The 9,137-nt window shown below is 33.3% G+C and overlaps 1 protein-coding gene across 1 annotated transcript; it reads left to right on the top strand.

Annotated features, from left to right (window-relative positions):
• Positions 1–6,919: 6,919 nt before the first annotated feature.
• Positions 6,920–8,174, top strand: LOC132800231 (putative disease resistance RPP13-like protein 1). The gene is made up of 3 exons (XM_060813489.1): positions 6,920–7,078; positions 7,130–7,335; positions 7,421–8,174. Exons 1-3 carry the CDS (start codon positions 6,920–6,922, stop codon positions 8,172–8,174), a joined length of 1,119 nt encoding a protein of 372 aa, XP_060669472.1.
• Positions 8,175–9,137: the final 963 nt, after the last annotated feature.

The raw sequence follows: 9,137 nt of genomic DNA, 5'->3' as shown, positions 1-9,137 counted from the left end.
GAACATAGTAACATTGATCTTCATCATCATATTTAACATCCATGTTTGCCAAATCCAACAAAATAGTAGAAAAATCATCTATGTGCGTCTTAATAGATGTACCTTCAACCATTGAAAGGATGTATAGACAATGCTTTGCAATCTGTTTCGTAGTGAGATTCTTTGTGATATACAAAGATTCCAACTTGTCCCACAAGTCCTTTGCTATCTTCTGATCAAGGACCTCCCTCAAAACTTCATTGGACAAGCATAACTGGCTGGTGGATAGGGCATGCTCATCAATCTCAGCTTTCTTTTTGGCATCCCACGAAGACGAAATCTGATCTTTGCCAACCAACATCTTATGCAAATTGTTATGTGTCAAAAGCGCCTTCATCTTGACTTGCCACATGGAGAAACTCATGTTGCGCTCAAACTTCTCGATGTCAAACTTTGTTGTTGCCATGACAGAAACTCTTAAATAGATCAACTTGGCTCTGATACCAGTTTGTTAGGATTTGCAGAACAAATCTAATTGAGAATAATTAAACAGCAAAGAAATAGTACGAAAAAGAAAAATAACACAGAGATTTAACATGGTTCTGCGATGTGCCTACATCCATAGAAAAGGTAGAATCTGTAATCCGCCATCAAAGAGAACGGTACAAGATTGGTGGAGAAAATCAACTCTCAAAAACCCAAAACCCTAATACATCCAGTCTCTTAAATCTCACAATGTGGTAGAATATCTTAGCAACTGATATAAATGGATATTTATATGAGAAAACAAAACTGGGCCGGAAACAGCCCAAAAAAAGATTTTGAGTTATTATTATATTTATTATTATTTTTTAACACCTAGAATCCTTTCCCCTGCATTCCCTTCCCAACCTCATGCATCTCTGTCTTGTAGGGTGTGAAAATCTAAAACATATCAAAGTTGCTGAAAATTCATTTTCTCTTGGTAGTTTGTTCATCAAAGGTTGGCCAAATTTCACAACTTTCAATGAAGGCAGATTGAAAACCCCAAATCTGAATTCTTTTACTGTTGAGATTGAGAGAAACTGAGGAAGCTGCCTGAATAAATGCCTTACCTACTCCAATCTTTGAAACAACCGCAGATCATTAAATGTCCATAGGTGGAGACATCTCCTAAAGGAGGTTTGCCTTCTAACCTGAATGGACTTTCTGTTTCCAACTGTAGTACGCTGATTAAAGACCTAATTAAAAACCAAATAAAGTGGAAGTTGGAAGAACTCCTAGCTCTTGAATACTTTGCTGCCTTCCAAGCTTACCTCTCTTCACATTGGCCGACTTGCAAGTCTTAAGGAACTATACATGAAGCAGCTTCAACAACTTTCCTCTCTCAAATTTTCAAAAATCCAAAGCTACCCCAAATTAACCACTCTAAAAGTTGACACAGCTTTAGAGGCCCCAACATTACCAAAATTACCTAGTTTGTTCATCAAAGATTGCCAAGATTTCACATCTTTCCCTCAAGGCAGACTGAACGCTTTGAATCTAAATTCTCTTACAGTTGAATGTTGTGAGAATCTGAAGAATTTGCCAGAGCAAATGCATAACTTCCTCCCACATTTGGAACACTTGTGGATTAGTGAATGTGCAAAGATGGAGTCATTTCCTAAACGAGGTTTGCCTTCTAATTTGAAAGGACTTTCAGTTGATAAGGGCAGCAAACTGACTGCAAAGCGAATAGAGTGGAATCTGCAACCACTCCTAGCTATTCAATGCTTTGAAATCAAGGATGCAAATATGGAGTTGTTTCCGGACAAAGGTTTGCTGCCTTATACTCTTACATGTCTTAGCATCGGTCCACTCCCAAATCTTAAGAGACTGGATAAGGAGGAGGTTCAATAACTCAACTCTATCAAATCCTTAATCATCAAGGAGTGCCCCAACTTAAAGAAACTATTGCGATTGCCTGCCTCTCTTACTTGTTTAACTATTAATGAATGTCCTGCTCCCAAAGCAAGGTGCCAAAGGAAGAAAGGAAAAGATTGGAATATAATTTCTTAGATCCCCAGAATTCGCATCAACAATGAACCTGTTTAATATGGGGGGCAGTGGTCTATGTTGACATGTATAAATGAATGTGAGTAATATATTTTTTTTTTGTTTCCAAACAACATGTTGATCTTCTTTTCTCTGTTTTTTTGCTATTTTCTTTGCTCTCCTTAGCTGAATGGTTGGTTTGGTTTCTCAATTTCTTTTCACTTGCTAACATTCTAATGGTGTGCATTTATTTAGCAGGGGCCTGCTGGTATATAGATTTGTCTTCTTTGTTTGTCTTTCCACAAACTACATATCAATGAAGAACATAGTTTCTTTCATACGTTTTGATGTTAGTTAGTTGTTTTTAAGTACAAAATACAACTGAATTAAATATACAGTTTGTACAGATGGTATTTCTATAGCCCTTTTTGGCCATGAATAGCAAAAACTATTTTCTAGTGTTAAAACAACAAATAATAATAATAATAATAATAATAATAATAATAAGATCTTAGCTTTTATGTAGCTTCTTTATTTGTTCAGAAGTTCTGCTTCATACCCACTGCATCGCACTTTCCTCTTGTTCAAGAAAGCATGGAAACTGACATATTTTTGGTTCACTAACGTATCATTTCTATGACTGCACCCAGTAGATTGCTTAGAAAACTGTCTGTTCTTGCAATTCATATGTTGCTTAAGAGTCCCTCAAGGGAAATATCAAAAGCAATTGCAGGGGATGTCAAATGCGATTGGAGATATGGATGGGGGTTTTACAACTAAGCTTTTCTAGTCTTTGCTTCCAATTTTCTTGGCTTCCTTCCTTTTAGATTATCCTGCAAGATGGCTACTAATGCAAATAAAATTTTCTCATTTTCTGTTTTTTGTTGTTTTGGGGGGATAATTAATATTTGTTTATGCTTTGCTAGATACACAAGACCAGGTCTTTCTAAATTTTTGAATTGTTATTTCTACATTTACATATTTCATGGATTTTGATGGCTTGAAGATTCTAATTCATTCTTATCTTATTATACATCAACTGTTAATTCTTTTATGTTAACTTTGTCAGGGTATAGAATGATTGTTGACCTTAATTTGTATACTCTTCCAATGAAAAGTTGGGTTCTTCGCTAAAATAATACTGAAATAATATATTTCTGGTTGATTCACCAAAATCTTCTTTTACTCTGTTTGTTTTGAACTAATTGGTTTATGTAATTGTAGCTATTATAGAACCAAAGTCTCAATGTTCTCATTGGTGTGCTAAATAATCTCTCTTTGGATTAAAAATTATATGGTTTTTATAGCCTGATTGTATATTTAACAATGTTTAATTCCTAACTTAATTTGTGTGCTTTGTTTTAATCTTCAAAAGTGAATGTTAATCAAGAATATGGCTTTTCTTCTTTGGATTTTCTTTATGTATGGAATATGTGTCATTGTATTCTATAGGGGATTACTGATGGTATTTTCATTTATGCAGGGGTTCCTTATGGCAATGGGAAAACAAAACTATTTTCTAGTTTTCAAGAACAACAATAATTGTCAACAAATGTTGTTTCTAAAACAAGCAAACTGATATTTTTTTTTAGTTCGTGGACAAAGAAGCTCTTAGCCTTTTTTTAGTTTATTTATGTGCATAGAAAAATCTTTTTTTTTTTTCCAGTTTTATGGATTTCCCTCAATTACAAAGGTTTTGATTAAAGGCCTGCCACAATCTCTCTTGCAAGCTCACCAATATTGCTGGTTGAGTTCTCTGCTTTTCCCATTTCTGTTTCTTCTTTATTCTATTTTGTTTTTGCTGTTTTGTTAACTCCTGTTTTAACCTGAAGTAGGCTCTTTTTTCCTTTGTATTACTTTAATGGATTAACAATTTGTTGCTTCAATTGCTTTTTATTGTTGATTCTTCTATGGTGAATATTCTCATACATTGACTGAGCCATTTTTTATTGTTCAATTACTTGTTTCTTGGAATTATCTATGTTGTTGGACTGTCAAATTTCAAGTTTTATCATTCATTACCCTGTTACTTGAGTGCATGCTTAATATGAAAGTTAGATTAACTTGTATCTTGGATGCATGCTTATGCGTGCCACTGAACCTTCATATAATCTTGAGGCCAATATATCTATAACATACAACTCAGTTACGTACATGATATGAGGATGAAGATCTTACAACAGAGCTTTTTTGGTTCATGGGTTTAGAAATCCTGCAAGATGGAAACAAGAGCAATTTAAATTTTCTCAACTTGAGTCTATTTGTTTGGAACATTTAAAATCTGTTTATGCTAGCTGCGTTAACAGTATCAAGTACTTCTAAATTTCTTTTAATTTTGTTTGTGTGAAAATTTTTTGCTACATTTATATATGTCATGGATATATGTTAATTGTTTGAAGTTTTTGGTTCATTCTTATCTTAGTAGACATGATATGAAACCCTTGAAATTTCTTTTACATCTTGTTTATGATAATTTTTTATGGTATAGAATTGCTGATCCTAACGTGTCTACTCCAGTGAAAATTTGGATTTTGCTAAAATTTCGTAACCGATTTCTGCATTTGCTGCTGAACTGGTTGCTACTGTTCCATCAATCAAGATAAAATAAATTATTTATATTCTGTACCTGTACATCGTTATTTTTTTATGCTATTAACATGTGTAGAAAATTCTTAATTGTAGTTAAAATTACCTAATTTATAAGTAAACGAAATAAAGAACTAATCAATGTATTACACAATCAATGTTTGGAATTAGAAACAACTTACCATGGTTGTTTTTGTATCATGAAGAATTTTGGATCCATATCCAACCAAAGTAAATTTGGGTGAAGTAGAAACAACTGAAGATGAAGAATTGTATTGAATATAAAAAACCAGAAGTTGCTCAGAAGAACAATATGGAAAGATCGAACATTCTAGACGTTCGAAGACAGAAGGTTGAAAGGACAATATACCTCAATTTTAGGCAACAAATTTCAAACACATTGTGCAGATTTTCCACCAAAAATCAATTACATGTTAGGTCTATTAGTATTTTAGATAATGGATAGATGATACTATCTTGAAAAAAAAAAAAAAAAAAAGAGTTAAAAACACCATAGTATCTTTAAATGGTTGAATATTGTTGCACAAAACGTATGGCAGTCCAGTTATTCAAATGTAAACTCTCTTAAGAGCATTGCTCTCTAATAGTAAGGCATGCATTTGTTAAAAAATAGCATTAGGTTTTCTATTTTGGTAGTCCAATAGAATAAATTTTACTAATGGCATTTTGGCACAAAAAAATGCAATTGTTAAAAATTTGTTAGGGTGTCTCACTATCAAAAAGTTGGTACAACCCATGTATTTATCGAATTAAATTGTTGGTCTGACCCATATATTTATTGAAATAAATTTATTTTTTGATTGGTTAAAAGAATATGTAAATGTGAAAAACATATTTTTTAGCCTTGGTGCACTCTCTTTCTCTTAAATAAATTTTAAAATTTGACAATACTATTTTTTAGCATTTGCATTGGAGTTCTAATGCCATTATTTAACATTGATATTTGTATTTACAATTGAAAAACTCATATCAATTCTAAATTTTAAAAATGAAAATGCCAAAATGTATCTGCAGGAGATGCTCTAACAAAAAATAATCCAGTTGTACTTTTTTTTTTTTTCCTTTTTAATTTTTTTTTGAAACATATTAGTTGTGTCTGGTCTACTATAAAGACTAGTTATGTAATAATAAAAAACAATAACAATAAAAATTAAAATTAAAATAAATAAATTAAAAAAAAAAAAAAAAACCCTCAAAGTCCAAAACTTGATCAAATTTGCTTTAGAAAACGTAGCTCAAATTCGGCTTGAGCTCGAATTGGCCTCGCCCCCACCTAATGTCTTTCAAGTTGGATTTTGGGCGTTAGAGTTTTAGTATAGATTTGGTCCGAAACCTAACCCATTGGATTACTTGTTGGGCTGGCCGAAAGCTTACCTCGATATAATTTAATAATTTTTTTCCCCATTTTTATATAATATATTATATATATTTATTATATGTCAAATTGTTTTTATTTATTATTTTTCATAAAATAAGATAATTTATGAAGATGAATTATCAAATTTATTAACCAAATATTTGGTATCCAGTTACTTTATATTATTCATTAGATTTATCTTTCATAATTTTAGAATATTTATTAATAAATATATTAATCATTAATATCCAAATAAAATTGGATCAATTGATAAATCATTCATACCTACATCTACAACTAGCTATAGAATTAGATATTAAGTTTTAAATATGAATAATTCTAGAGATACCAAAACAATATATCAAAATGTGCATCAAAATTCACATATTAATATTTAATTGATTTTATATTTATCTGTTAAAATGTTTGCTTATGATATTAACCAATAAAATATTAAATCTTTACTTAATACATTTAGTTGTATTTCTAATATTATTTATTCAGATATTTGGAATATTAATTTGATCCAACCTGCTAAATTCTCTGTCCAATCCATAAAGCGAAGGTTTATACATCCAAGCCCGAATTTTGGGCTTGGCCATACAGCCTGAATTTAGACATATGACTAACCAAACCGATCGGTTGCAAGTGGAGCAAATACTTCCTTTCCATTTCTCTCCCTCCACTCTGCAAATTTAATAAAGGACAACTTTATTTTGCATGAGAAATAGTAGGTAGTACTATTAATAGCTATGTCTGGTCCACCACAAGGACTAGCCAAACCTATGGTGAATATGTCCACCAGACATAACAAGTGGAGTGAAGACTTATTGGTCAATTAAGTGCCAGTGCTTCTTCCCTTCTTATGGCTTTTCTTCTTTCCATCTCTCTCCCTCCACTCTGTAGATCTAAAGAGTTAGCTCTCTCAACTCCCTGTTTCGCAAATTCTGAGGAGAAGAAAACATGGCTGTAGAATTGGTAGGTGGAGCTATTCTGTTTGCTGGCCTTGAGGTGGTGTTTAACAGGCTGCTTTCTGCTGGAGTGGTGGACTACCTGAAAGGACAAAGACTCAGTGATGAGCTGATCAGCAATTTGAAGAGAGTAGCATTAGCTATTAATGGAGTGCTAGAAGATGCAGAAGAGAAGCAAATCACAAACTAAAATGTCAAGCAGTGGCTGAGTGAGCTTGAAGATGCCTCCTATGATGCAGACGATCTCTTGGATAAGATTGCTACTCATGCTTTGAAATCCAAGGTAGAAGGTGCTGGTTCAACAAAGACCAAGACAAGTAAGTTACTCAGCTCCGCCCTTTCCATTGGAGCTCGCAGATTATATAATACTAGAGATATGAAGAACAAGCTTGAGGAGATTTTTAAAAGGTTGGAAAGTCTTGAAAAAAGAATCTATGTTGGAAAGTCTTGAAAAAAGAATCTATGTCCTACATCTCACTAAGAGTACTGTTAGTAAGAAACCAAGACCAAGATCACAGACGACATCTTTGGTAGAAGAATCTGAGGTCTTTGGTAGAGATGGGGTTAAGAATGCTATAATTAACTTGTTTCTAGTAAAGGATGAGGGTGGTAAGGAGGTTTATGTGATTCCCATAGTAGGCATGGGAGGGATTGGTAAAACCACTCTTGCTAAATTAGTGTACAACGATGACAAAGTTAAGAATCACTTTACGCTCAAAGCATGGGTTTATGTTTATGAAGAGTTTGATATTTGTAAGGTAACAAAATCAATCCTTACTGCAATAACTTCATCAAATTCTTATGATCATTGGGCCAATAACCTTGATTTGCTTCAAAGTAGGTTAAAAGAGGAGCTAGTGGGAAAGAAATTTTTGATTATTTTAGATGATGTGTGGACTCAGAATTACGATGATTGGAAGGCAATGAGTTTACCTTTTAACCATAGGGCTCAAAGAAGTAAAATTATTATAACAACACGCAATGAAGGACCTGTAGACATGACAGTCAATATTCCAACTCGATTTCAGCTTAAGTCCTTGAATGAGGAAGATTGCTGGCAAATGTTTGCAAAGCATGCATTTGATAATATTCGAGATTCTAGTGTACGTCAAAACTTGGAACCAACCGATAAAGAAATTGGGAGAAAGTGCCAGGGATTGCCATTAGCTAGTAAAACAAATGGAGGACTCTTGCGCTTTAAAGAAGATGTTGGGGAATGGGAAAAAATATTAAGGAGTGAGATTTAGGAATTCTCAAATGAGAGGAGTCAAATTCTACCAGTTTTGATGTCAAGTTACCGCTACCTTCCCTTATATCTAAAGCGATGCTTTGCTATTTGTTCAATATTCCCCAAGGGCTACCAATTTAAAAAGCACAATTTGGTTTTGTTGTAGATGGCAGAGAATCTCTTGCAGCAACCAAAAACAAGTAAGAGATCACTGGAGGAAGTAGGTGATGAATATTTCGATGAGTTAGTGTCAATGTCATTTTTTCAATGATCAAGTGCAAAAGATTAATGCTTTGTTATACATGATCTTGTACATGATTTAGCAAAGTATGTATCTACAGAATATTGTCTTACATTAGAAGATGGCAACTCAAGGGGAGTTATGACAATGAAGGTGCCTCATCTAGCTGTTCACAGGGTTAATAATAATACCTTAGAAGGACTAAATTCTATTTCCAAACCAACTGCTTTGCGCACCATTATAGTTCGAGACTGCATACCTGATGAAGTAGTGAATGAGGTGATCAAAAGGTTCAAATGTTTGAGAGTATTAATTTTGTGTTGTTGTAACCAATTGCATGAATTAGTTGGTGATCTAGAGCATCTTTGTTACCTTGATCTCTCTTGCAGTGCAATCGAAAGATTGCCTAATCTGTGAGCAGGTTATGTAAGTTGCAAATATTAAAGTTATCAAAGTGTGATTCTCTCATTCGGTTGCCTAATCATATCCATCATCTCATTAATTTGTGACATCTCAATATTAGAGGGTTTAAAGGAGATGCCAAGACATATAAGTAAACTGAAAAGTCTCCAGAGATTGACTACTTTCATTGTGGGAAAATATGATGGGGCTAAGATAGGAGAGTTGAGGGAACTTTCAGATCTTCATGGAAATCTTTCCCTTGAGAATTTACAGAATGTTGCAAATGCCAAAGAAGTATCTGAAGCCAAGTTGATGGAGAAGAAGTATCTTGAAGAGTTG

This window comes from Ziziphus jujuba, chromosome 12, assembly GCF_031755915.1.
Source record: "Ziziphus jujuba cultivar Dongzao chromosome 12, ASM3175591v1".
In the NCBI taxonomy this organism is placed as follows: Eukaryota; Viridiplantae; Streptophyta; class Magnoliopsida; order Rosales; family Rhamnaceae; genus Ziziphus; species Ziziphus jujuba.
The sequence above is the reverse complement of the archived record's forward strand: the minus strand, read 5'-3'. Positions and strand labels throughout refer to the sequence as shown.

Bases quoted from the DNA above. Each gene is read 5' to 3' on its own strand.
- LOC132800231 (XM_060813489.1), top strand. From the start codon at position 6,920: ATGGCTGTAGAATTGGTAGGTGGAGCTATTCTGTTTGCTGGCCTTGAG. The intron at 7,079-7,129 runs GTGCTAGAAGAT...AATGTCAAGCAG, and splicing joins TAGCATTAGCTATTAATGGA to TGGCTGAGTGAGCTTGAAGA. The intron at 7,336-7,420 runs GTTGGAAAGTCT...GAGTACTGTTAG, and splicing joins CTTGAGGAGATTTTTAAAAG to TAAGAAACCAAGACCAAGAT.